This window comes from Thalassophryne amazonica, chromosome 22 (genome assembly GCF_902500255.1).
Source record: "Thalassophryne amazonica chromosome 22, fThaAma1.1, whole genome shotgun sequence".
Taxonomy (NCBI): Eukaryota; Metazoa; Chordata; class Actinopteri; order Batrachoidiformes; family Batrachoididae; genus Thalassophryne; species Thalassophryne amazonica.
The window spans coordinates 14,469,391-14,496,854 of record NC_047124.1 but is presented as its reverse complement, the minus strand read 5'-3'; the positions used below and the strand labels follow the sequence as shown (position 1 = coordinate 14,496,854).

Below are 27,464 nucleotides of genomic sequence, written 5' to 3'. Positions count from 1 at the left end.
ACAAGAAGAAGAGGAGTGTCTCTCCCTTATTTAGCAGGAGTAGGGGAAAAACTACAGAGGATCTTCAGACAGCACAAATTCCCAGTTTACTTTAAACCGGTTAACACCTTGAGACAGAAATTAGTTCACTCTAAGGACATGATCCCTAGTTACAAACAGATCAATGTAGTGTATTCTATCAGATGTCAGGAAAACTGTAACGAACACTACATAGGTGAAACGAAGCAACCTTTACACAAAAGGCTATACCAGCACCGCAGAGATAGCGCCAGTGGACCTCAGTCTGCAGTTCATCTCCACCTTAAAGACACTAACCACACGTTTGAGGACAAGGAAGTTAAAATATTAGCCAGAGAGAAGAAATGGTTTGAGAGAGGGGTCAAGGAGGCATTCTTTGTGAAACGTCTGAAACCCAGCCTTAACCGGGGAGGGGGTTTGAGACACACTTTATCCCCTGTTTACAATGGGGTACTCAGGTCAAAGGAGTTTCAGTCTTTTGTTCATGGTAATGAGTCATTCACGTCATCAAGGGAGCCATCAGAAAGGCATCCATCCCATCATTAGAGGGACAGCTGTCCTGCCATTAGGTGTGCTAACTACAGCTATTGTTTAGTCACTAGCCTATAGCAGTCTGCCTCTCAGTAGGAGGGATCTGGTTAGGTTTAAAACTCCAGCTTTTGTTGGCTTCTGTTTTATTCTTCTCTACAAGAGTCAGACAGAAGTCAGACTTCCAGAGCAAGAATTTTAGCTGAGGAAGCTTCTGCGATTTGAAGCGAAACTTTCCTCGCGTCAAGCAACCCTGTCCAGTCGAAGATTCAAGCTTCTCTACTGAATAAATAGCAATACACCCTTTTCGTGGACGGGTAATATTTTTCATACCACCCAAGTATTCAGCCAATCCAGACAGCGGAGCGGCGCCACAACGATCAGAGGAACTGTGAAATACTGGTGAGTCACTATTAATAATTTCTTACGTGTCCAACCTCGTAGGTTGATCGTTGAAATTAAATTCGTTAGTTCTAAAAGTCATCATTTATAAGAAAACGTTCTATTTTTTTTTTTCTACTAAGGTTTGAACTTTGAGTGTTTACACAGGAGAGAAAAGTGAGAAAATGTTAATGCCTGTTTGAGAAAAGTGTATAAAGTGTGTAGCGAGGGGTTTTACAGCCTTAAAACATCTATAATAATTGTAAAAAAATAAGGCTGACTACTTCGCGGATTTCGCCTATCGCGGGTTATTTTTAGAACGTAATGCCCTTTCGTGGCCTCGCAGTTTGGCAGATTTTTTTTAGTGCAATTTTGCATGCGGCTTTTTTATTTATTTTTTTTACAGCGCATTGTGTTCTGCGTCCTTATCACGCGGGCCGGTTGCGGCACCGGGCGGCATCACCGTGATTGCTCTCACTGCCTCCGATGCGCTTACTGAGTCCGCGGGCGCATTAAGCGCCGCAGCGGGCCACTCACACTGCCCTCCTGTCTGCTGTGCCGAGCTGCATTCAACTCCAGTGACACAGGTCCAGAGACTACGCTCGCTGTTTTGATGCACAGCGCCTGCTGCATGGTCTCGGTCCCGCATCCGTACCCCCGGAGGCAGTGAGCGAAGGGAGAGCACGCGCATTGTGTTCTGCGTGCATTTATCATTTATAGGTATATGATAAAATCATTATCAAGTTGTTTACCAATGAATATGGCTTTATACACCCTGAAGGAAACGCCATATTCATTGGTAAACAACTTGATAACTGATATTATAGTTTTAATTTGTCAAGTTGTAGAGATGTATTTGTTGCTTTTTAAATACTTTTTGTTTAAACAAATGTTAAGTTTTATTTTAATTTCATGCTGAAAATTTGTACTAATATGCCCAAGTCTGTCCACATTTTTTTTTTGCATAGAACTCTTATTTGGAGAAAAAAAAAAAAAATATATATATATATATATATATATATATATATATGTATATATATACACTCATCCTGGCTGTCATTTCCAATGTCTTTCTTCCTCTCCTTTCTGAGGTCCCGGTATGGGCGCCCCCCTGGTCGTGGTGGCTATTGTGGCTCGTACTGTGGCTCAGCTTTGGGGGAAGCCGCTCCTCGGTGTCAATCACTGCATTGGACACATCGAGATGGGACGTCTCATCACCAAAGCCAAAAACCCCACAGTACTTTATGTCAGTGGGGGGAACACGCAGGTCGGCATGTGCTTGTGGGACATATTGACTGTAAATCTGTAAAAATAAAAAATCTTGTGTTATTGTCACAGTGTATACAGATTAATCTGTGATGTAACAGCTGATATTTCAATAATGAAAACTAATAAAAATAAGACTTGCACTTACAGTTAACACACTACAACCGAGCATTCGCGCTATTAAAATATGACCACACTCCCTTTTCAACATAAAAGTCATTATTCTGGAGGGCATACTGAATACTTCATAATTTAATTAAAATATATACTTTGTCCATTTCTCCTGGTGCAGGTAATTGCATACTCAGAACGACGGTACAGGATATTCGGGGAGACCATCGATATCGCAGTAGGCAACTGCTTGGATAGGTTTGCCAGAGTTATTAAGGTTTGTGACGTTGTTGTCTTTATTACAGCAATGATTTTGCCTTCTGGTGTAAATATTTAGACCCAGAAATGTTTGTCCACGCAGATTTCCAACGACCCCAGTCCGGGCTACAACATAGAACAGATGGCCAAAAAGTAAGTGATGGTGCTGTTCTGGATTTTAAGTTGCTTTCTGCTTTGATATTGAAGCAGTGTGCTTTGTTTAAGTGCAGAAGGTTCCCTGTTCAACAGCTGAAGGGGCTTACTTTATGTTTTGACTGTGCGTCTTGTTCTTGCTGTCAGGGGTTCTCAGTATGTGGAGCTGCCGTACACAGTCAAAGGAATGGACGTCTCATTTTCTGGCATTTTATCATACATTGAAGTGAGTGGTTCTGCATTAATTACTCAGGGTCAGCGTGTGTGAGGGTATCGGGTCTAATTCTGGTGCTACCTGGACTTCTCATTGACAGGAAGCGGCTCATAAGATGTTAAGTTCTGGTCAGTGCACAGCAGAGGATTTGTGCTTCTCCCTGCAGGTGGGAACAAATGTGCAACCAGATCGTCATTTGTCCTTTGAGTCATTTATGAAAAGAGATCATTTGCAGCCTCTCCCTCCTCAAGCAGGACCTGCTGTTGAGTGTTTGCTGTGCGCTCTGTGTGCAGGAGACGGTGTTTTCCATGCTGGTGGAGATCACGGAGCGAGCCATGGCTCACTGCAGCTCTAACGAGGTGCTCATCGTTGGCGGCGTTGGCTGTAAGTGCGTCACAAACCCTTAATGCATGATAGCATGTCTGGTTCCTGCTTTCTGACCTCTGGTTGTGTGTGCAGGTAACCTGCGGCTGCAGGAGATGATGGAGGTGATGTGTCAGGAAAGAGGAGCAAAGCTGTTTACTACAGATGAACGGTAGGTAAAGCGTTTCACTCACACTTGATTTTTAGCTCTCTATTGGCCAAACACACCTGAGTTAATTAGCTGTGATTGGGGCGGGTATGGAGGGAAACTGGTAGAGCCCATGACCTCCAGGAGGAAATTACCAGCTGTTTTCTTCTACAAATCACCAAATACCACTGGAGGGCACTTGTTGGGTTTCTTGCTGGTTTTGAGCTCTTCAGGTGTTAGTAAATGTTAGCTTTTATGAACACAGCATAATTAAAGCAAAGCAGGTACTTTTCACAGAAAATGTCTTGATGTACGAGTATCAGAAGCAAGTGCGTTTTTGTGCATTTTCTAAAATTAACTGTTTGGTCTTTAATAAATGTGGTGTTGTGCATTCAGCCCAGATAACTCACATTTCTAACTTTGTGCCACAGATTCTGTATCGACAACGGAGCAATGATTGCTCAAGCTGGCTGGGAGATGTTCAGGTCTGGTCAAGTGACTGAGCTGGAAGATTCGTGGATTACCCAAAGGTGAGATCTTACTTCTGCTCAATTATTTTAAACGATTGCGTAAATCATTGTAAAATACCACAAAGTCAGCCACCTGTAGGCAGTAGGGAAAAACTGCCCACAGAAAATTACGTTTATGCCCACAAGTATTTGAATCTATACAAGCACGAAAACGGAGTTCAAATGAGTCAGATCTCTAGAGTCTCCCATGTGCCCTCTGACAAAACAGCAGAAAATTGACACCTCGTTAACAAAATGCTGCTGCTTTCCCATGGAGCTGTTGCAACAAACAAAACTCACACTGTGCAGTTTGTCGAGTTACACTTGTGAATAGGTATGAGGTATAATCAGGCCCAGAAGTATTAGGATAGCTTTTGAAGTTTTACCTCCACATTGCAGTTGAAAAAGGCATGGTTGTAATGCAGACTTAAAGCTTTAACTCAAGGAGGTTATGAAAAATATTGCATAAACAATTTAGTAATTAGACATTTTAATACATATTCCCTCTATTTTCTGAGATCATAAGTAATTGAACAAAGTATTCACAGTGCAACATGGGCATCTTCTAAGGATGCCTCCTGCATGCCTCCCTAGGGAGGTTTTCCAGGCACATCCACCTGGAAGGAGACACCAGGGTAAATCCAGGGTTCGGTGGAGAGATTATATCACCACACTGGCCTGGAAACACCTCGGTATCCCCCAGTCAGAGCTGATTAATGTGGCCCGGGAAAGTGAAGTTTGGGATCACCCACCGGAGCTGTTGCCCCCACGACCCCTATCCGATGAGCGGTTGAAGAGGAGAGATATCTTTATTGTAAGAATTGAAGTTTCAGCTATGGATGATTACCAGAAAGCAAACAGGAGACAACTAGAGTTGTTTTCTTGTATCCAATGCCTCCTCTGCATTCCATTAAGCTGAAAGTCTGCGCAACCTGATGGTGTTTACAGAAAAAAAATGGAAAGGGGGGGGGGGGAGCCACTCTCAAAGCATGTTACATGTGGGCCTGACTACATAAATTATAACCCATATGATTTCATGTACTACAGAAGACAAAGTTTTCCAAAATGAGACTCATGGTACTACTGTTAGACTCCTTCATGGGCGTTTGTTGTGTTGTAGGTACAGGACAGATGAGGTGGAGGTGACGTGGAGAGATTGAGCGAGCCGTGATGTCGAGTGCTGCAGCAGGTCTGTTATAATGGGACTTCTGGTTTCAAAAGACTCAAGATCAGTTTTTGAATTTTCTTTTACTTGCCAAGTGTACTATGAAATCTTACTGCATTTGCCAAAAATCATGTCATTTATTTATGAAAACCAGTTAATTGACCTCAGAAGTAAAAGTGGTGTCTGGAAATTAGACAGCTGAAGGTGAAAGGACACTATTGTCTTTAGCTGGATTTTATTTATATGTAAGTATATTTCTGTAGCACAGCTTGTTTACCATATTGATCAGGCACTTACAGAACTGTTACAATGTTTTCAGTCTTTTGACTCCATGTTAAAGAGTTCCCATCCTGTATGTGAGGACAGTTTTCTTACAGTTGTATCCAGACAACAGGTAAACAAACACTTTCAATGTAAGACGTTCAGATCTGTTACAGTCATTTAATTTGCATTAATGTATGACAAGCTGTGCACAACCAGACAACCATTTGCCAGTGGAAAAAAAATCAAACATAAAAAACCCTCTCCTTAGAATATGTATCTTTTTACTGCAATAAACCCAAACACAAAGGGAATAAAGCTCAGACATGTCAAGTTTGTTCCTTTTTATTAAGCAATACTGTTCACTTACATTCCTCCTCCAGTGTAAATTTAATTCAATAAAGTTTATTCTTCAAAAAACAAACAAAAAAATACATAACACGGTGACATCCCTTATGGATTGCTGAGTGACATTCACCTGATTAGGAAAATGAGCGCTAAAAGCAAAAGAAAACATTAAGATGTGACAGGGTAAATGAGACCTGTACTGTGCATCTGACTGCACCCTCCTCTAAACCGATACACATCTCTGCAGACAGTAAAATTAAAGCAGGCACAACACTTTAACAGAGAGATGGGAGGGGGGGGAGACAATCACTGGTGATAAACATTAACACCAGATTTAGTTTTTTGTTTGTTTTTTTTTTTTAAACAAAGTGCTTGATTACCGCTTGCTTTACAGAGCGCAAAGAAAGTTTCAATAAAACTGCGACTTTCAGAGGGAAAAATTCATTTACAGCTCTTCAGAGATTGTTTAAAAAAGTTTACAATTGAAAGTTAAAATTTGAGGTGATGAGAAATATCTAATTAAGGCAGGCTTCTGTAAGGCGTTTAAAAAAGTCCACTGCTGTAAGATCTCAAAGGAGTTAGTCCAAAGTGTCTGTGTGGCTTTGTGTGAAGACATCCTGAGTGCAGTGTGTGCATGTGTGTGCGTGCATGTAGGCGTGTTGCTGTGTTTGCATATGCTTTGGGTGTCACACTTAAGCTGGGTGCTCCTGGGCGTCCTTATACCAAATGACTCTTTTTGGATCTGAAAGATAAAAATCACAGATTATGAAACAGACAACTACAGTAAAATTCACATATGATGGAATCAGGTGGACCAGTGAATTCTGTCAGTTATAATCAAAATAAAATGGACCGTATAAAACAGACAAAATCAGTTGTATGCAGCAATTTATGTAGTTATAGCCAGGAGGTGCTGAACTATCTACAGGGGGTCCCCAGCACCAATTAGGCTTATGCATTTCCTTGATTATACGCCTGACCTTGAGTCAGGACCTGCCTCATTTAAAGACCGGGTCAAAACTTTATCTGAAAAAATAAACCCCTGCCTTAAATAAGCACTGAGCATTATCTGCATTAAGAAGATTACATTTGGTCAAGTCACTCTTTTTTTTTTTTCCTTAAGTCCACTGCGGAGAGGTACCTTAAAATCCTAAAGCCGGATTTATGCTGCTACAGCTCCGTAACTCTTTGGCTATGCAATGACAGCGTGCGTGTGACCCTTTTAAAGTTCTCTGTCATGTTGGTGGCAGGCATCTTATTGCAATTTATCGCAGCAACAGTGGCTTTTTTGGATCAATTTGTCCCTCAATGAACTCCACTTCTAATCAACCTCCAAACCAACGGGATGGTACGTGCAATTTTCCTCCATGAATTGCGGGTCATTTGAGTGTGTTTTTCTGACTCCGTGTTGTAAAGTTGGCCATACAGTAGTGTTCAGAATAATAGTAGTGCTATGTGACTAAAAAGATTAATCCAGGTTTTGAGTATATTTCTTATTGTTACATGGGAAACAAGGTACCAGTAGATTCTCACAAATCCAACAAGACCAAGCATTCATGATATGCACACTCTTAAGGCTATGAAATTGGGCTATTAGTAAAAAAAAAAAAAAAAAAAAAAAAAGTGTAAAAGGGGGTGTTCACAATAATAGTGTGGCATTCAGTCAGTGAATCAGTCAATTCTGTGGAACAAACAGGTGTGAATCAGGTGTCCCCTATTTAAGGATGAAGCCAGCACCTGTTGAACATGCTTTTCTCTGAAAGCCTGAGGAAAATGGGACGTTCAAGACACTGTTCAGAAGAACAGCGCAGTTTGATTAAAAAGTTGATTGGAGAGGAGAAAACATACGCAGGTGCAAAAAATTATAGGCTGTTCATCTACAATGATCTCCAATGCTTTAAAATGGACAAAAAAAGCAGAGACGCGTGGAAGAAAACGGAAATCAACCATCAAAATGGATAGAAGAATAACTAGAATGGTAAAGGCTCACCCATTGATCAGCTCCAGGATGATCAAAGACAGTCTGGAGTTACCTGTAAGTGCTGTGACAGTTAGAAGATGCCTGTGTGAAGCTAATTTATTTGCAAGAATCCCTCACAAAGTCCCTCTGTTAAATAAAAGATGTGCAGAAGAGGTTACAATCTGCCAAAGAACACATCAACTGGCCTAAAGAGAAATGGAGGAATATTTTGTGAACTGATGAGAGTAAAATTGTTCTTTTTGGGTCCAAGGGCCACAGACAGTTTGTGAGACGACCCCCAAACTCTGAATTCAAGCCACAGTTCACAGTGAAGACAGTGAAGCATGGTGGTGCAAGCATCATGATATGGGCATGTTTCTCCTACTATGGTGTTGGGCCTATATATCGCATACCAGGTATCATGGATCAGTTTGGATATATCAAAATACTTGAAGAGGTCATGTTGCCTTATGCTGAAGAGGACATGCCCTTGAAATGGGTGTTTCAACAAATGACCCCAAGCACACTAGTAACCAGCAAAATCTTGGTTCCAAACCAACAAAATTAATGCCTCGCAGATGTGAAGAAATCATGAAAAACTGTGGTTATACAACTAAATACTAGCTTAGTGATTCACAGGATTGCTAAAAAAGCAGTTTGAACATAATAGTTTTGAGTTTGTAGCATCAACAGCAGATGCTACTATTATTGTGAACACCCCCCTTTTCTTTTTCTTTTTTTTACTAATAGCCCAATTTCATAGCCGTAAGAGTGCATATCATGAATGCTTGGTCTTGTTGGATTTGTGAGAATCTACTGAATCTACTGGTACCTTGTTTCCCATGTAACAGTAAGAAATATACTCAAAACCTGGATTAATCTTTTTAGTCACATAGCACTACTATTATTCTGAACACTACTGTATTTGCGGACTTTTCTGTCAATTGTTCCTGTATTTGATCCATGATTGAAAAACTATTAAAATATGATGTGAGAGGAAGAATTGAGGGCGGAAAATTGACCAATCACAGTCCTCGCAGGCAGACCTTCTGCCTCATTTAGGTGCCAGGTCTGAGCACAGTTTGAAAAAATAAACGCCCAGGTTTTTAATCAAGGAAATATGGTACCCACTTTCCTCGAATCGACTGTCAGTGCTGAACTTCATTTCGTACCTCTCACTGCGAACGTCCAGACTGCTCTGTCCAGTATATGTGAGGGGTTTTTAATGGAAATACATTGTGATGGGGCGGGAAGTTTTGGCAGATTTGAGCAAAAATCCATGATACAAAATACAATACGAGGTCTGTCAATAAAGTATAGGTCCTTTTTATTTTTTTCAAAAACTATATGGATTTCATTCATATGTTTTTACGTCAGACATGCTTGAACCCTCGTGCGCATGCGTGAGTTTTTCTACGCCTGTCGGTGACGTCATTCGCCTGTGAGCACTCCTTGTGGGAGGAGTCGTCCAGCCCCTCGTCGGAATTCCTTTGTCTGAGAAGTTGCTGAGAGACTGGCGCTTTGTTTGATCAAAATTTTTTCTAAACCTGTGAGGCACATCGAAGTGGACACGGTTCGAAAAATTATGCTGATTTTCGGTGAAAATTTTAACGGCTGATGAGAGATTTTGAGGTGATACTGTCGCTTTAAGGACTTCCCACGGTGCGAGATGTCGCCAGCCTGTTTCAAGCTGAAAACCTCCACATTTCAGGCTCTATTGATCCAGGACGTCGTGAGAGAACAGAAGTTTCAGAAGAAGTCGGTTTCAGCATTTTATCCGGATATTCCACTGTTAAAGGAGATTTTTTTAATGAAAGACGTGCGGACGGGTCCGCGCGTCGGCTCGCAGCCGATGCGACGCTCCGCCACAGGAAAAACACCTCTGTTGAAAGCCTTAAGGACAAGTTGGAACATGTCCTGCTGTTAAACAATTTCTCATATACTCACTCCACTGAAAGCCATCAAAAGCCACCTGGATTTTACAAATGGTTATCAACACGGAGGTGTTTTTCCTGTGCCGCCGCACCGCGTCGGCTGCGTCCCGACACGCGGACCCGTCCGCACGTCTTTCATTAAAAAAAATCTCCTTTAACAGTGGAATATCCGGATAAAATGCTGAAACCGACTTCTTCTGAAACTTCTGTTCTCTCACGACGTCCTGGATCAATAGAGCCTGAAATGTGGAGGTTTTCAGCTTGAAACAGGCTGGCGACATCTCGCACCGTGGGAAGTCCTTAAAGCGACAGAATCACCTCAAAATCTCTCATCAGCCGTTAAAATTTTCACTGAAAACCAGTTTAATTTTTCGAACCGTGTCCACTTCGATGTGTCTCACAGGTTTAGAAAAAATTTTGATCAAACAACGCGCCAGTCTCTCAGCAACTTCTCAGACAAAGGAATTCCGACGAGGGGCTGGACGACTCCTCCCACAAGGAGTGCTCACAGGCGAATGACGTCACCGACAGGCGTGGAAAAACTCACGCATGCGCACGAGGGTTCAAGCATGTCTGACGTAAAAACATATGAATGAAATCCATATAGTTTTTGAAAAAAATAAAAAGGACCGTTGCTTTATTGACAGACCTCGTATTCACATATTAAGTTTTTTCCCTTCAACATTTTTGACTGGGATTGCTTTTTTGAATGTATTTATTTATTTTTAACAATATAACCCCTTTAATAATAGTCTTATTTGAACAAGAGCTGAACCTGGACTTATTTTTATTGTCAAACCTGTTTTTTTAAAGGATAAAACGCTTTCTCAATCAGTTTTTCCACACTTTCATGTTTCTAATTACTTTAAGCTGTATGCTGAAGATCCTTTATGATCGTTAGCTGCTTTAATGAGCATTTAGCGCTAAAGTCAGCTGTTCACACAAATGATCACTTGTGAACAATTTGTGCAGTTTTAAACAGTTCCACGAAAACTTGTTTTGTGAAAATGAGTGAACCCCCCTACTACTCTCACCCCTCTCCCTGTTTATCTCAAAGCCAGGATCAGCAACTCTCTTTTCTCTTCATGGCTGTTTTTGGAAACACGAAACCTTTATTCTGTAAAATATACTGTTAATTTCTGAATGTAACAGCAGCTACAGACACAGGAGGAGCTCTGGATTATTTAACGAAGGTAAAGTTTTTTTCTTTCGGTGACAACTAAAACTCAGATACCTGCAGCGGAAGAGAGACAAAGCTTTGAGGTGTTCAATGGAGAGAGCATTGCACTGCTGTGGCACACAGTGTGGAACGCTAAAGTTGCCGAATGGCGACGTCTTGTTAAAAAGGAATACATGAAGGTGGAACTTGGCAACCAGCAAATCGCTACATCGAGCGCTGAGAAAAATAAATGTATTGGCTGCTATCAATGGCCGATATAGATATTCACAAAAATGCCAATAACCTGTAGACCCCTAATTTAAAGCTGCCTGAAATACTCATTCATGACACCCAACTCAAAAATTTGTTTTCCAAGCTAAGTGCAAAAGAAAAAGTAATTGACCAACCAGTTGACAGCATGCTGTGAGTTGTCGTACCTTTTTTCTGTTTGTTGCAGAGTCCGTTCCATTCTGTGGAAGAAACAGCCACAACTTTAGCACTGCATGTCAGTTTTCAGAAATGAAAGTGTTCTAACAGCACACGGCATACCTGCAGTGCTCGTGGATGCTCTTACCTCGACAGTGATAGTTCAAAGCTTCAACTAGATGGCGACAACTAAGCAGCAGCTTCCCATTACCCTCGTCCACCTCCGGACATGTGACGGGGGAAGTGAAAGTAGGAGCTGGAGTGGGCGTGTCCTCACGAGGCTGGGTTGTGTGATTGATCTGCAGGTCCGGTGACTGGTTGATGTCTGTGGGCTGAGGTGGAGATGCTGTGGCTGAGGGATGAAGGCCTGAACTCTCTGTGGGCGTCCTGACTTCGCTGATGAAACTGAGACCCCACTGGTTCTGCAGCAGGTCACCAATGGCAGGGCGGTCATCATCCAGGGCTCCACACGGTGCCCCCGCCTTCACCTTGGAGGCGTAGCTGACGGCAGGTTGCAGCTTGGCAGGGCTGTCCTGCACTGGGAAGGCAGGCGGGAGCTTGAGTAGTGACAGACTGTCCTCCGGCCACCGTTCTTTTTGGTTCACCTTCTGGCTTCGATCGTGTGATCTGTGAACCCCCTTCTGGCTGTCCCTGCGGAGGCTGCGGCTTTTGTGCTGCTGACCCTTACGTTCTTTTTCCCTGCGGTGGTTGTAGGTGTTTGTGAGAGGGGACTCCATCGGGTCGCTTTCAGGGGAAAGCTGTTGGCGCTGCTGGTCACCTCCAGAGATGCAGCCTCCGCCTCCACCACCTCTACAGTTGCCTGAGCCGGGGGATAAGCGGCGGTTACGAATGTGAGGCTCAGAGTTGGTGGCAGACACGAGATCGCAAAAGGTGTCCGACTCACACCCTGCGCTGTTGGACTCCCACGTACCTGAAAGAGAAGTTTAAGTGTTCTTAAAAATCAAACAAACAGACTACAAACTCCTATCTTTGTTGTCGATACTCGTTACTGTGTTCTCAGACGTAATGTGGCAAAACATCCACACAGAGATTTTAAATCTTAGTCCTCAGCTTGTCAGCCTCAGTGTTTAGAGTTTCAATAGTTTCTTGATTTTTGCTAACAGTTTCTGAGCACAATCTCTATTGGTGGATCAATTACTCGAGCAGCCAATCAAATGCCTTTTGGGATATAACATGGCAGCAGGTGCCTTAAAACACTGGGAAGTGTTTTGAAACAGTGGGGAAATTCATCAATGCTGGATGTAAGATTATACAATTTAAGACTTGAATAGAAGTGATGCAGGCAACAGCAATGTTAAATAAATGGTCATTAAGGTACAGCTATTTTGTATCTCATATCGCATGCAATGAAATGAGTTAAAAAAATTGCATTATGCATCAGCCACTGACCTGCTTGTCCTCTGAAAAATCAATACTGTTCATTGGAAAACCCATATCAATCAACCAGTCATGTTCTACACCATTGTTGAGCTGACAATTTACAAATAAACAGATAAAATGATTACCTATTAGAGGTAAATGCCAAGAACAGCAAGTGCACAGAGCCAGACACAAAACTCACTTTCTCCAAAAACTTGTTTCCTTGTGGCTGAACAACATAGTGACTAGAGTGCTGAACAGAGGTAAAAATCAGATCGTTACAACAGTTTTATGAGCTCAAAAATATAAGTTAACTGGTTTTCCCACACTCCAGTGTTCTCTATCAATTATACCAGTAAGTAAATATACACGGGGGGGAATCACACGAGCACAACGAAAGAAAAAAAATACCCAAAGACTAGAATCTGCCAGTTTCATCACCACAAAGCTAAAATTTTGTCAAAACCTCTGTGGCCTGCACCCAATCTGGTTTCATCAAGAGAAGTGAGCATTTAAGCAGCAGATTGAGCTCATTCTGCAACTTACTTAACCACCAGATGTTCTTATTGGTCAGTATAAACCCAACCAGCACTTTGGAAGCTTCCTATGAGTTTACAGCAGCTGATTCAACCGCATTTAGAAAGTGGCAACAGTAGAGTATGCGGCCTCCAGTGTTTCCCCACAGACACCATAATTTCAGGAAAGACTGGAGCCGACATCACTGGTCACAAAATATTCAGAGGAAACGTCTTTAAGGAGTCTTCTGTTGCCTTCTACCGAAGAGGCCGTCTCCAACACCTACTTCAGTGCCTCCTACCCAGCCACATGAATGTGTGTTGAATATCCAATATCTTTCCAACTTTAGCTCAGCAGTTTCCCCAGAGTACGGGAGCTCAGGTTGTCATTTTGAAACCAATCTGCACGGGGAAAAACACTGCGTGCTTCATACAACTACTACTATATAAAGTTGAAGCACTAAGCCTCACTTTTCACATCAATCAGAATATAAGCTCAACTCTGCTAAGACAATCTAGGGAGAAGGGGTGGAGTCCAACAGCTGGGGTCACAGTGCTGTGACTTGATGGAACCACCATGAAATATTGATCACTGACTAATAGGAGCATCTCATGGGCAAATAACATTACTGAACCAGCAATGTGTAACCACTAAACAACCACTATGTTAAAGAAAAATTTGCAAGTAGTTTTCCTACAATCCTGCTAACAACTAACCATAAGCTGCTTGGCCGATGTGTCTAAAATTCCACTTACATTACTTTTGTGGGAGAGTAACTGTCTCTGCACAGACAGTGGCACTTAAGAGTCTTCAATGTTTTGCAGTTCAACTTCAAACAAACAAACCAAAAACAAAACAAACAAACAAAAAAACAAAACAAAAAAGAAAAGAAAAAACAAACAAAAAAAAACTTACTGATATGGAAGTCTGCCCTATTCCTGGAATAAATTTTCAGATGATGCTTCCAAATCGCCTAACATGCATCTCTTTAGAAGTGGTTCCTGCTGTGATGCAATAGTGTTAACCAGTAAACCACTGTGCCTCCCAATCAGTGGATCATGTTTTTGTAATTTCTCATCGCTGTTGGGCTGGAAAAAGATTAACTCAAGAAAAAATGTGTACATTAGAGATGCACCGATCCACAATTTTTCCACTTCCGATCCGGATACCCAAATTTGGGTATCTGCCGATACCAATACTTTTCCGATCTAATACCAGAGCTCTGTTTACTGTTTACTTTAATATTATTATTATCATTATTGTTGATTGTATGAGGATTTTCTTAAAAAGGAGACCTGAAAGTTGAGCTACAATTTGCCAGAAGGTGTATTTAAGATGAAAGCCTAGATTTGATGTTTTGGTGAAAGAATTAAGTACTTTTATTTTTTTTTTTATATAGACTTTTATAGCCTTATTTTTATAGACTTAAAGAGAAAAGACAGCACGCACTCTCTCTCTACCTTTCTGTGTCTCTCGCTCTTCCTCTCCCCCTGTCTCACTCTTTTCTTCCTCTCAAAAACAGCAGTTTTCGTGCTGCACCAACTTTGAACTTTTTGGAAACACGAAGCCTTTCAACTGTAAAATAAATGTTTCATCATCAATGCTCACACGCAGGATTTTAATGGAGACTTTTTTTCATTTCAGTGGACAGAATCTCTGTCCGGCTTCTCCTCCTCAGCTGCACGCTGAGCTGGCGTTTTACAGCCTCAGGACAGTGAAGCGACTAACTTTTCAGCACACATTTTCAGCAACAAGTCAGTTAATTTTTCGGAAAAACCGTGTTCGACGAACAGACAATTTGAACCACATTTGCCGCTAACCGCAGCAAGAACACTGTGGAAGAGAACTCTCTCAAACAGCCTGGCTTCAGAAAACCTCCCCCTCCCTTCCTCCCGCTCAGCAACAAACAAGCAGACAGCAAACAGCAGTTGAGAGGATTCACAGTGGCTCTTCTTCGGTATCGGAAAATGTTGCGGGTTGGATCGGTATTTTCCGATACGCAAATTACGTTGGTATCGAGTTTCGATACCGATCCGGGATTGGACCGGTCCCATTTCTTGTGTAGATTTGTCTGAATTTCAAACTCAAGTCAGTTCATCAGGTCCCAACTGCATTTGTGTTGGAATTTTGTACGAATCAGGAAAAGATTTCAGTCACTTACTGCACCTCAACTCAGTGAAGTTTCTTTACCAAGCTTCCATGTCTAACAGCGTAGCACATGCTGAAACATCAGACATAATTTGTTACAAATACTGTTGACAGTCCAAGGTGCCCTGACACTTGCACGCACTTCATTGTGATGATCCCACCCGCTGTGTTCCCACCTGGACGCCATGCTTTGTTCCACTGGATGCCACGCGTTGTGCGCTGGACGCTGTGTATATAAAATAATTATTTTGTAGTGGATTAATCATTTTCTTTCCAAGTTGGCTGTTGAAAATGCCTCTAATTGCTTCTGGAATCACAGAGGACTGTTGCAGCTGCTGCTCCCCCCCTTGTGCGCTTAATGAGGTGGAGATCACATTTGGAACGGTCTAAAAAAGTAATTATTTGTCATGTTTATATTGTAATGGCCTGGTAAAACAGTTACATGTTCATCCATTCTTGTGAGCAGCTGTAAAAGTATGTTCATGATAGATTTAACATCTCGCTACAATCGATTAGATGAGCTGCTTTCTGATGCGGTAATCACACGTAGTGTTTTTGAATTGCTTGTGTAATGTTCATGTGACGTTAATGTAATTAATGCAAGATGAAGATTATGATCATTCCAAAATTTTCTTTGCGAGTTTGAGACGAGTTTACTGTCATGCACAGCAGAGTACGTGGATTAAAGTCATGCAAGTGTCAGTGCACCTTAACGCTTAAAATGCTAAGAACAATGGTGCACTTAGCTGTTCTGTTGATGGGCAGTGTTGTGCACATGAATGACTTCACTTTTGGGATTTGAATTCCACTATACATTATTGTTTCGGTTCATAATACTGTAAAGACCTTTCGACTGAAAGTCAGTTTAAAGGACATGTCGCATGTTATTTATCGTCCCGTTTAGCAAAACAACATCAAAGTATTCTTGACTGTAAGACTATGTGGTAGAAACATACAGTAATAATTAGTGGTTGCTCACAAACATTTGTTATAGTCTCACTGACTAATACACATGGTGAAAATAGTCTCACAGACCATTCCCACCATACAATGAAAATAGTCACCAATTTCTTACACGGAAGTGTTACAAAATGTTGGCGTTCATTAAAATATATGAAGTGTGGAGTATTTGTGAACTAGTTGGTCACACTGATAAGAGTTTACAAGTGCTTCTCAAAGCCAACAGGAGATGTTCTGCCACGAGCTGCCTTGCTTTTTTCCTCGATATCCTCGGGAAAGGAGACTAAAAACATCATTATCACGTTGGATGTACTCAATAAACGCTTGATGCTGTGATTATGTTCATTCAGAAAGGATTACATTTTGTAGCTTGATCCTCTGGCCTGTGTGCTGATGAGTATGAGTAGCAGTTACCAGCAGCTCTGGAGCCTCAGGAACACGCTGTGATTGAACCCATTCTATGCTAGCAGCTAATTAGCAAAACGGCAAAAGCTCCGCGTCAGCGCCGGTGTTAGCCAACTTTATTTAGCAACGTCACGGCCCGCCGAATAAAACACCGAAGCCTTACTTGGCCATAATTAGCGACAATAAATTTAATTCAACTCGACAATTGGAGTCGTCGTCGAGATTACCCCTCAACTTTTACACCCTTTCTACAAACTAGTTAGCTAGCTAGCTAGCGTACTGTTAGCCGCAGCCAAAGTTTCGTAACCCCCTTCATTCAAATCGGCAAGTAGGCTAACTCTCAGTTAGCACAAATGCTAACGCCCTAAGCAAGGCAAAGATATATAAACACAAATACCTGTAAAAAGTTGTGAATTTCGGTGGGATATGCCGAAAAGTCGTGTAAACATACCTGTTTTGATATGCATGTCTTTCAGTTGCGTATGTTGCTGAAGATAAACCGTTGAATAACTTTTGTTTACAGCGCTGAGTCTGCTCGCCGGATGAGTGCGGCCAGTGGAAGTGTTCCGTACCGGAGCTTCGGCTCATGTGCCGAACACCGCCGAATCTCTGTGTCGACACTTCAAAAGGGCAACGAGGATATTCTTAATTTGATCAGATGATTTTTATTTACCAGAATTGTGACTTTTACTCTAAAAAAAATGTATGTAGTTGTAATATTTACTAGGATTTCCTTCCTTTGCTTTATCTTAAATTATGTCTCAAAATATTGTTTATGTATATTTTTTGTCGAGTGGTGTACTTTTAATTACTGATTTATCCTTATATGTCTATGACTATTCTTAAAGTTTGATCAGATGATTTTTATTTACCAGAATTGAGACTTTTACTCTAAAAAAGTTTATGTAGTTGTAATATTTACTAGGATTTCCTTCCTTTGCTTTATCTTGAATTATGTCTCAAAATATTGTTTATGTATATTTTTTGTCGAGTGGTGTACTTTTAATTACTGATTTATCCTTATATGTCTATGACTATTCTTAAAGTTTGATCAGATGATTTTTATTTACCAGAATTGAGACTTTTACTCTAAAAAAGTTTATGTAGTTGTAATATTTACTAGGATTTCCTTCCTTTGCTTTATCTTGAATTATGTCTCAAAATATTGTTTATGTATATTTTTTGTTGAGTGGTGTACTTTTAATTACTGATTTATCATTGTATGTCTGTGACTTAAAAAAAATCCACGAGAACCACAACAGAAATAAGTATCCTTTTCGAAGCTGTATTCATTCTTTATTTGAAACAGACAAATGAAGTCCATATAGAATTAAAAGAAAAAGACAAGTAAAACATTCATTTAAACAGTCTGTCCAGCTGATGATTCCTCAAAGTAGAGGTGTAACGACAACAGCTCAATTGACAATATGTAATATGTAATTTTATTGCCAAAATAAATGTCAAATCTCGTTTCATCTTTTCTTTAATGAACCTAATTACACCCCCCCCCCCCCTTAAAAAAAATAATTAATTTTTGGAATTTTGAAATCTGAGGAAAACAGGACAAAACAAACAGGAAAATAAAAGTTTTATATGGGAAGTGTAATCTTTTTTCTTTTTTCATCTTGTCTTCTGTTTCATGTTTTTCCAGGTTCTTTGCAGCAAAGGGAAAAGATGTGTTTCACAAACAGCAGCAATATAACATTGTGGCAAAGTCCCACATATTATTCACACACACAGCAAAATCACCAGTGTTAAATTAACACTGACAGTGTACATATGGTCCTATTCTGACCCAGAGTGGGACCACATGTGCATTGTCAGTGTTAATTTAACACTGGTGATTTTTATTGTGCAGTATTTTCTTTTTCTGGATATATTGATGGTTTGAATTCATAATCACACACTCATTTTTTAAAGAAGTCGACTCATGGTAGCTTTGATCCTTTTTTATTTATTTAGATTATTATCCTTACTCATCATTAATAAAAACCACAATATGGGGCTGAACCCTCAGAAATCATCTCATTGAGAAACATGAGGGGTCCCACGAAGCCCAGAACAAGTCCAACCAGGATGGAGCCTCCAGACATCAGCAGAACTTTACACCTGCACCACCTCCTCTTTTTGCATTCAGCTTCAGCTTTCTGCTGAAGCTCGTCTGCCAGTTTCTCCAGCTTTTCTATCTGAGTGTCCTTTTCCACCATCTCATTTTCCATCTCGGATATCAGATGTTCAATCCGTGCTCTTCCAGCTCTCTGAGCTGCCATCAACGCCTCCTCTCTCTCCTTCATGGCTGCACCTTCCTCCTCCTCCTCCTCCTCTTTCCTCTCGATCTCCATCAGATGTCCCGTGAGGATCTCGAAGGGCTCGTTCTGAGAGTCAACATCCTGGTGGTGGTCAGATCTTAGGTGCACTTCATCAGCACTGGTGGTGTCCCCCTGATCCATTTTTTTTCTGCTCTCAGTGGCTGTAAATGGTTTGATAAGACAAACTTTAACTGATTCCACAACAGGAAAAATCACTTTTCTGCAGCAAAACGTGTAAAGAAAAAATACTTACATTTACAAAAGGTGACAAAATTATACTGCTCCTCCTTTAAAACTGTCCTGTTCTTGTGTGTCTGCTCTCCAGGAAAGGAAGACGCCAACTGCTGTATGTGCTCTGCTGCACAGCCTTTATGACGTCATAGCACAAAGCACCATAAAGTGCAAAGCTTTTCCACTGTTTGTGACGTCACGTCCGGGTAGATTTCTGCTCGGCTTTGCTAGCGCCCCCCCCCCCACTAAAAAAAAAAAAAAAAAACACAAAACACTGGTGAAGTTAATTTGCAATTAAGTAATTAAAGTCACACCTTTTTTTTTAAACTTAGCCATAAAGTACTTTGTTTTCCACACATACCTACCCACACCTGACCTTTACACAGAAGCTACACTTTAACAGTGTGCACAGTGCTGTGCTCGCAGCAACCCTGAAAAATAGTTCTCACATTGTTTACTAAAAGAAGGCTCCGGGTTCAAATCCCACCCTTGCCACATTTCTCCATGTAATGTGGAGTTGCGTCAGGAAGGGCATCCGGTGTAAAACATGTGCCAAATCAACATGCAGATCCACCTTGGATTTGCTGTGGTGACCCTGAGTGCAAACAAGGGAGCAACTGAAGGGACTTTACTTTTTTAGTGATAATACCGTATTAAAAGTTGTGTTTAATGGACAAGTTCCATGAAATCAAAATATAAAACTATATACTGCAAATATATGTTGTTCTGATTAATTAGAATTTTTAAAGGAGAAAAGGTGATACAACTCGTACAAATTAGATTAAAATGCATACATTTTAAATATTACATGTCCATATTTCAGTTAAAAAAACGACCAATAAACCATTACATGATTGACACAACTTTTCAATATAAAAATAAATAAAACAAACTACCATTCCACTTTGGAATGTTGGTTGGTTGATGTAAAACTCTTCAAGCAAACGTGACCAGATTATTTGTTATCACATTTTATTGTCATTTACATCTTTGACCACTAGATGTCCACAGTGTTCACTTAAAGCTTTGCGCCATGAACCGTTATGTGACACGTGTTTCGGTAAAAGGTTTCAATTCGAAACCCGGAAGCGACACAAAAATGCGTGGGCTGTGCCGTCACGGGATGTCCCGGTGTCATCAGTTCTGGTAGGAAACTTGGTGACGATTTTATTATTTTAACGGTTTATTATGAGCCAGTAATTCACGAGACTGCAGCCGCAAGTAAGTATGAAATAATCATTTTCAGACAAGTCAGAATTATGATATAAATCATTTTCAGGCACAGAAGCCTGGTTAGATCACTGAGAACCCACAGATTATTAAAGATCAGTGACTGTCACCTGACCTCTACCCAAAGGAACCACCTGCTCGGTCAGTGGACACAGACTTGACCTCCAAAAGTGCACCCTGAGTTCAGTCTGTTCTGGACTCCCCAGAGGAGCTGCATATGGCTGATGTAACCATGTTACATGTACCAAAAGAAAGGTGTCATCAGGGGGTATCAGTTTGCTTCAGCAACCAACGAGGCCACCATCGCCCACATCAGAGGGGTGAATCCTGCAGATATTCAATGTCAACCCGGGTCGACTTCTGGAAGAGTCCCTCAGAAGGGCACCAAAGGAAGTTAAGCAGCACACCCCGAAAAAGTACATCTCAGAGCTCACCACTGATGATCACAAAGTGGTTAAATTCCCACCCTCCAGTAGGTGCAACTCAGAGCTGGTGAATATTGGCGGTAACTCTGGAACACCACATGGACTTACACAGCCAAGTTTAATTCTTGTGATGGCAACGAGTTCACAGAAAATACTCGTAAAAGCTTTTAACACAAAACCACTGTTTAATTTATATGATAGATATATATATTTGTTCCTGAAAGTTACTGCACCTCTTTGCGCTCAAGGTCACTTTATTTGTACCCAAAGGTAGATTTGCTTTCAAAATGTTTTTGACATAAAGATATTTTAATTTAAAACCTTGTGTCATTAATAGCTCAAAATTACATCCTGAACTGAGCTGATACCTGCATATTGAGAGAAAAAAAAAAAATCTGTTTTCATACTGTATTGTTTATTCCTGAGGCGTCAAATTTAAATCACATAACTACAAACAGTTTTCTGCTAAACTGAAGCTACACACAAAAGTATGTCTTTACATAAGGCAAATCTGGAATGTTTGTACATATAAATATTACAGACATCAAATCATCAGACATCACCTGTCACTATTAAGCAGGGAGTTAAAACATTTTATTTCTGTCATTTTCTATGTGCAAATGCTTCAGATGGGAACACAGTGAAATTATTCATTAAATATACTGTTCTTTGTTTCAGAAGGAAGTCTTGAACTGGGGTATGGAGCCATTACTGTTGTTCAGGTCAGTGGACAAAGACCAAAAGCAGAACACCTTAGGGTGATTCTTTAACTACGGGCACTATTGGCCTTGTAAATGTAATTTCCACCACACCATTGCCTTACAATATAAAGCACCTTGGGGCAACTGTTGTGATTTGGCGCTATATACATGTGCTCTGATGTCACTTTATCTCCATAGAAACTACCCAAACAATCTTTCATACAAACTGTTTAAAGGGACATTACAGTGTTGTGGTGGAAATTACAGCAATAGTGTGGGACAACTACATTTTGTTTAAAAAAAAAAATCACAACAGTTGTATGACATTGAATACCCCAATTATGTTTTGATTATTTTACTGATATTTTATTCAGAGATATTTTAAAACATTAGAAAAAACGTTTTTTACCGTTCATTTTTATCATTGACGATCAAAAGTCTGGATGTGGGACAAGCACAAAACGGCAATATTTGCATATAATGATGCTGAAAAAAGGTGAAAAAGTCATCATAGACTACTTGAACAAATTTCTTAAAACACTTTCATTGTAAAGATAACTATAAAAGTGTGAAATTTCCCCTTTTTTTTTTCCTGTTTTTCATACAATATGATCAAAGGACACAAGTGCCCGTAGTCTAAGAATCACCCCTTAATAAAAAGGAGGAAAAACAAAAACAATAAGCTCCACGTCAGGCTCATAAAAACACTGAGTAAACATGCTTCATTTGCAGGAGTAACACTTCACATTTTTAGTGATGCGCAAGTAAGTTTCACACCTCCTGAAGACGGCATGGCCCTTTTTGGATAATACTACAGCTGTTGCCATCAAACTGAATCCATCCACTTCAAAAGGCAAAAGGTCATATGAAGGAGCGCTGTTGCAGAAGCTGCAGGTGGCACATGGACAAAGCTTACAGGCTGACATCGCGAGTGTTAGAATCTCATTTGATATCCAATAATTAAGAGTTAATTTCACTTAGAGTGAGGTAAGTGTTCCAGAGAGCAGGGAAAGAACAACCCGCCATGTCTTCAGCCTTCAGTCCACAAAACAAACACCTTTTCTCAGTGTGGTGCATCTGTTGAAGAGAAGGGACACTTTAGCAGCCAAAATAACATTTTCTTCAGGTTAAAAACATCTGTACACATTCTCTGAACTGTACATTTAATGGAATCTTAGCCTGCTGAATTGCTGGTAATTAAGTAAAATGACAGAGGATAAAAAGTGTGGGCTAAGGTAGTGGTTCTACTGTCACTGCAACCTGGAACCAGACAAGCAACAGAAAATTAATGAATAAGTAAAATATGCCTCCTTATTTGTCCAAACAACTGTACAGCTACTTTAAATCAAGTTCTAACAGTCAGGAACTTTACGAGCATATCAAAATTTTTAGGACAATGTGCGCACACCTACTGTTTTAATTAAACCTAACCACAACTCTGAATATTAAGACAGTTACTCAACCTGCAAAATAGCACTGAAATTAGTGAACATAAAATAAGCAGTGCTGCTGTCATCTTGACCAACCTCTTCAAATACTCCCTACACTGTAGTTTTCTATGAATTCTTATTTCTTTGAAGTTCTCCTGCACAGTCTCCACTCTCCAAGCACACAGGGGTCTGTTGCAAGTGCTGACAGCATTAGAATAATATATTAAATTAATGCAAAAGCCACACTAATAGTAATTTGGGGTGCGTGTGTCTCCATGGTATCATATTAGTTGCAACAGGCTAAAAATGACTTTCACTGACCCACCCATAAGTGACCCGAATATCAATAAAAATATTTTTGTTTGGACTTGTAACCACAGGTGTGTGCTACATTTGAATAAAGTCATGAAATGGCATTCTTGCAACCAGCTGCTGTAGCCCCAAGTGATCCAGAAGTTCCCACATTTTCCCCCCACATTGGCAACATAAGATTGTGGATCCTTTATCTGAATAGCAACAAATTATAGGGGTACCAAAGAAAATCCTTTCCATAATATGGATGGTTAAAAACAAAAATAAAGTTACACAACTGTATAAAATGATCAAAAAAAGTTTTTTTTTTTTTAATTCCATGAATAAGAATTTCCTTTCACTGCATCTTGTTTGCCTTCAGTTATCTGGCAACACTGGCTGTGCCGTGCTGTATCTCGTCACGCGCACTGTATTAAATATTTGAACAAGCTCCAACAGGAGCAGTTAAGAGTCGTTAGCGGTTCGAATTATGTGCTTTAGATATGAGCTTCTTGGTTTTGAGGAGTTTCACTTAAACACCATTCTGTCAGAGACACACCACAATGACGTCCAAAATCTTTAATAACTGAGCCTTAGCCATGCTAGCTGGTTTCCTTAGCCGCCCTGTGAAGCACGAACACTGAGTCACACTCACCTTATTACGGCACAATGAAATAAACGACCAGGAACAACGCGATGTCAAACACCACGAACACCCAAAAGTCGAACCAATAGGAGTGTTTGGGGAGAGAAAGCGGAGCTGCTTTGCTGTCAAAGTTTTTAACGCCGACAGCTCCCGTAAAAGTAGTCGGAGTGGGCGCCATTTTTGCTTCACGTACTGAAGCCCTGAAGCATGTTTCGGAAATAATGACGACGGCAGAGTTTGCAAGCCCCCCCCCCAAAAAAAGAATCAAATAAATAAATAAAATAACCCGCAAACCAAATGATCATAGTAAACGAAGCCTTAAAAAGCTGACTTTGATTTATTTCTGTATTTAGTCAAATATGTGGAAATGTATATTTTTAATTTTCCAACCAGCTTCAATTGCCTTCATTTTGGACAGAGTTCCTGCTAATTAAAGCAACCTAAATCAAAAGTAACGCTGCAACAATTTTTAAAAATACTATTTTATTGATTTTCATTCAGCACCCCCCCAAATAGTGTTTTTAGTGAATTAATTTTATGGCCCATAAGTAACTTCAACCAATCTTTTTATTTAAGCATTTTATCATAAATTCGTTCTGTAATTACTGAGGCATTAATTTAACGAAGTCAGCGAGAGTATAAGAATAAAGAAAAACATGAAAAAATAAAGTTCGTATTCTTCCCCACAAAGGTTTTTTTGTTCACTAAAATATTTAAATATTCTACAATTATTTCCTCTAGTTTTCATGTGCTGTATTTCTTGGACAATAAAACACGTTATATATATATATATATATATATATATATATATATATATATATATATATATATATATATACACACACACACACACACACACACTAGTTTGGGAGGTCCTGTGACTTTTTTCTCCAGTGCAACTTGTATATCAAAAAAGAAAAAGAAAAAAAAAAAGGGTTGGCTACACATACCAAAAATCACAGTTAGGTACATTTTCGGTACAGTGGAAACTATAAGCACAACATTAAAGATATTTATCCTGTTATTTTGGCTACTATGGAACTGAATAGTCTTTCCAGATTGTAAAAAAAATGTTTTTCTTTGAATTCTTGTGAAATATATCTTTCAAAAATAAATTACAATTTGGTGTGATGTATACAGTCCGGAATATACGGTAACTTCTTTTCCAAATGTGAAAATCTGAAATTCATTTTTATGAGTTTCATCATTTAAAAAAACAAAACAAAACTAAAACCTTATGATTACAACAATCAGCAAAATCACTCAAGATCACTTAGACGTTTGTATTTGAATAAGCTCCACCCACCTTTCCTGCAACTGGCTTGTTTAATTTGTGATGCAGTAAACTCAGACTTAAGGGAAGAATAAAGCAAAAACATTGACAAACTGTGGACATTCACGGTGTATAGTGATAATTAAACATCCCTGGTGTTACTACCATTTTTAAAAAATGGAGTGGATCTTCAAATTAAAAAGAAAAGACTAAGTCATGCCTGTGTGACACCAAATACCATTTATTGGGGCTTTACAAAGACTACAAAATCCTCCAGATGAATTAAATCACTGTCTCTGTCTATTTACATGATATGTTACATACAAATGTACAAAATATAAAACATTTAAGGACAAATGTTTCACCCAAAAAGAAGAAAACTGTTTCTCAAAGCTGAGTAAATGCTGCAGTTTCAACTGATTAGTAACTGTGAGTCCATTGTTGTCACCATGTGATGTACGCTTGTTGACTGTATCAAGGTTCAGCTCCCTCAGGAAATAACGGCCTACAACTGGAGTGCAATGAAGCTGGAAGAGGGGCAAAGCAACGTATGTTACTCTGGATTGTGGGAAACCTAAGGTCAGGTTTGATACGTACATGGAAAGTGAGAACTGACCTATTGCCATGGTATCAACTCCTCCTCCTCCTTAGCATGCACCTACACGCCCTTACAGATGTAGTAGCTGTCTGGAAATATGCACCAGCTCTAAGAGGCTTGGCTGCAGAGACACGTGCGACACTAAACACAGATAGAATTGTAGGTAAGATTGTCCTGAGGTGGTGACAATGTGAATTCTTGGCCTTTGATGGAGTTTGTTTGACCAGTAGCACCTGTTGGCTGTTTACAGTACGGTGTGTCAGGTCAGCTTCTGTGCCTCCAACAGCCATCAAGCCCAAAGCAAGCTCATACAGGGAGTGAAAGGCATCCCTAAAACAAAACAGAGCGGATGAGGAGATTACGGCCGGATGTGGAGGTGGGGGGGGATACTGGAAAAGTGCCTGTTTTTGTTCTCAGCAATTTTAGTGGAAATATAACGAGTTAAATAGCAGAGCTTCATATTGTACACCAGATGCCTCCTGCATAGGCAAAATCACCACAAGACACACACCCAACAGCGTGTTGACTGTTTGCATTTCTTTTTTCTTTTTAAAAGTACAATAATTTACTCAGTGGGTTAAGCATATTGTTTAACATCCACAGGGCAGAATGCATCTTTGAGTCATTGTGCAAGACTTAAGTATTTACAACTCACCCCCCAACCCCCGCTCTCAAGTGTGCAAAACAAAAACCCACTCATGAAACAAAAAGAGGACAATCAGAATTCCACATGGCTTCCGTCCGATACACGCATACATAAAGATAAAGGTCTCTTTTTCAATGCATCCAGTTAAAAAGCTTAAAACATGCTCATCAGGCTAGAAAACCCAAACAGTTTGGTTGTGCTCCTGTAATTTCAAGTGAGCCCAGGTCAACTGGGCGAAAAATGCTAACATAAAAAAAAATCTCAATGCTTCTTTTTATACTTTTACAACATTGGTCAGTTTAAAATATGGCACAAACCATACATGCTTGTGATTTTTTTTTCTGTCAAAAAATAAGCAAGGAACAAAATAAGCAGCAAGAAAAAAACAACAAAAAAAAAACAAAGATAAAAGTTTTTGGATGATTACGGGATGTAAGGATGTGGAGTGTTCCATTATTTAAACCGGGCAGTGCTACAATAAAACAGCACTTCTGGCTATTAACGGGCCATATAAGAGAAAACACTAACTGCAGTTAGCACTATACGTGATCATGCTAAATGCTAACTATTAGCATCAACCATGTTTAGCATGACCATGTGCTCAGGCTAACCGAAATCAGCATTTTCTTCAATATAGCTAACATACCATATCAGCATTGCAAAGTCAAATAACTGTACGCTCCACATCTGGAAATCCAGTAATTCCACCAAAAATTTCATCTCTGCACAAAAGATGTAATTTCATCACCTATTACTGTCCTACACTGACATCTCATCTTCCCACTGTGCCAACGGGAGCGCAGGACACATCCCAAGCTTTTACACATTAAGGCAGTGAGACAGCACCAATGTCAATGTTCCGTTATTTAGCGCTCATCTAGTAAAGTTATGTTTGAAAATACCTTTGATGCTTTTTATAGTACTTGCAAGGACGTGGTAAGATTGTGTCAAAATAAGGTATCAAACAGCTGCTGTCAAACCGGAATCAAACAGAAAGAGTTAGCTTACACAACAAAGGCTCGATGTAGATCGATTAATTAGTGATTACTGTTCACTGATCAGTCGGTTGATGT

At 40.1% G+C, this 27,464-nt stretch overlaps 2 protein-coding genes and 1 long non-coding RNA gene across 5 annotated transcripts in view; 1 reads left to right on the top strand and 2 right to left on the bottom strand.

Moving 5' to 3' along the window:
- Nucleotides 1-17,475, top strand: part of osgep (O-sialoglycoprotein endopeptidase) — a 44,088-nt gene extending 26,613 nt beyond the window's left edge. For 2 of the 3 annotated variants that reach the window (XM_034162979.1, XM_034162978.1), the window contains 9 exons: nt 2,019-2,194; nt 2,486-2,581; nt 2,666-2,715; nt 2,863-2,941; nt 3,030-3,095; nt 3,223-3,313; nt 3,389-3,464; nt 3,872-3,970; nt 5,070-5,242. In XM_034162979.1, the coding sequence (XP_034018870.1) occupies nt 2,019-2,194; nt 2,486-2,581; nt 2,666-2,715; nt 2,863-2,941; nt 3,030-3,095; nt 3,223-3,313; nt 3,389-3,464; nt 3,872-3,970; nt 5,070-5,109 (773 nt within the window). In that variant the 3' untranslated portion in view covers nt 5,110-5,242. Of the gene's footprint in view, nt 1-2,018; nt 2,195-2,485; nt 2,582-2,665; nt 2,716-2,862; nt 2,942-3,029; nt 3,096-3,222; nt 3,314-3,388; nt 3,465-3,871; nt 3,971-5,069; nt 5,243-17,134 lie in introns of those variants that run through there. The other variant, XM_034162980.1, reaches the window with a different exon arrangement.
- si:ch211-214j24.10 (uncharacterized protein LOC558894 homolog) lies at nt 5,705-17,205 on the bottom strand. The gene is made up of 4 exons (XM_034162982.1): nt 17,063-17,205; nt 11,351-12,133; nt 11,214-11,246; nt 5,705-6,465 (listed from the first exon to the last, which is right to left on the bottom strand). The coding sequence occupies exons 1-4, from the start codon at nt 17,076-17,078 to the stop codon at nt 6,416-6,418; spliced, it is 882 nt and encodes a 293-aa protein (XP_034018873.1). The 5' UTR covers nt 17,079-17,205; the 3' UTR covers nt 5,705-6,415.
- Nucleotides 17,476-25,364: 7,889 nt separating the features above from the next.
- Nucleotides 25,365-27,155, bottom strand: LOC117503751. The gene is made up of 2 exons (XR_004558651.1): nt 25,812-27,155; nt 25,365-25,763 (listed from the first exon to the last, which is right to left on the bottom strand). It is a non-coding gene; the product is annotated as an uncharacterized LOC117503751 (long non-coding RNA).
- Between the last annotated feature and the right edge of the window lie 309 nt (nt 27,156-27,464).

Bases quoted from the DNA above. Each gene is read 5' to 3' on its own strand.
- si:ch211-214j24.10 (XM_034162982.1), bottom strand. The intron at 11,247-11,350 runs GTAAGAGCATCC...TTTCTTCCACAG, and splicing joins TTTGAACTATCACTGTCGAG to AATGGAACGGACTCTGCAAC. The intron at 6,466-11,213 runs GTACGACAACTC...TTTATCTTTCAG, and splicing joins CTGCAACAAACAGAAAAAAG to ATCCAAAAAGAGTCATTTGG.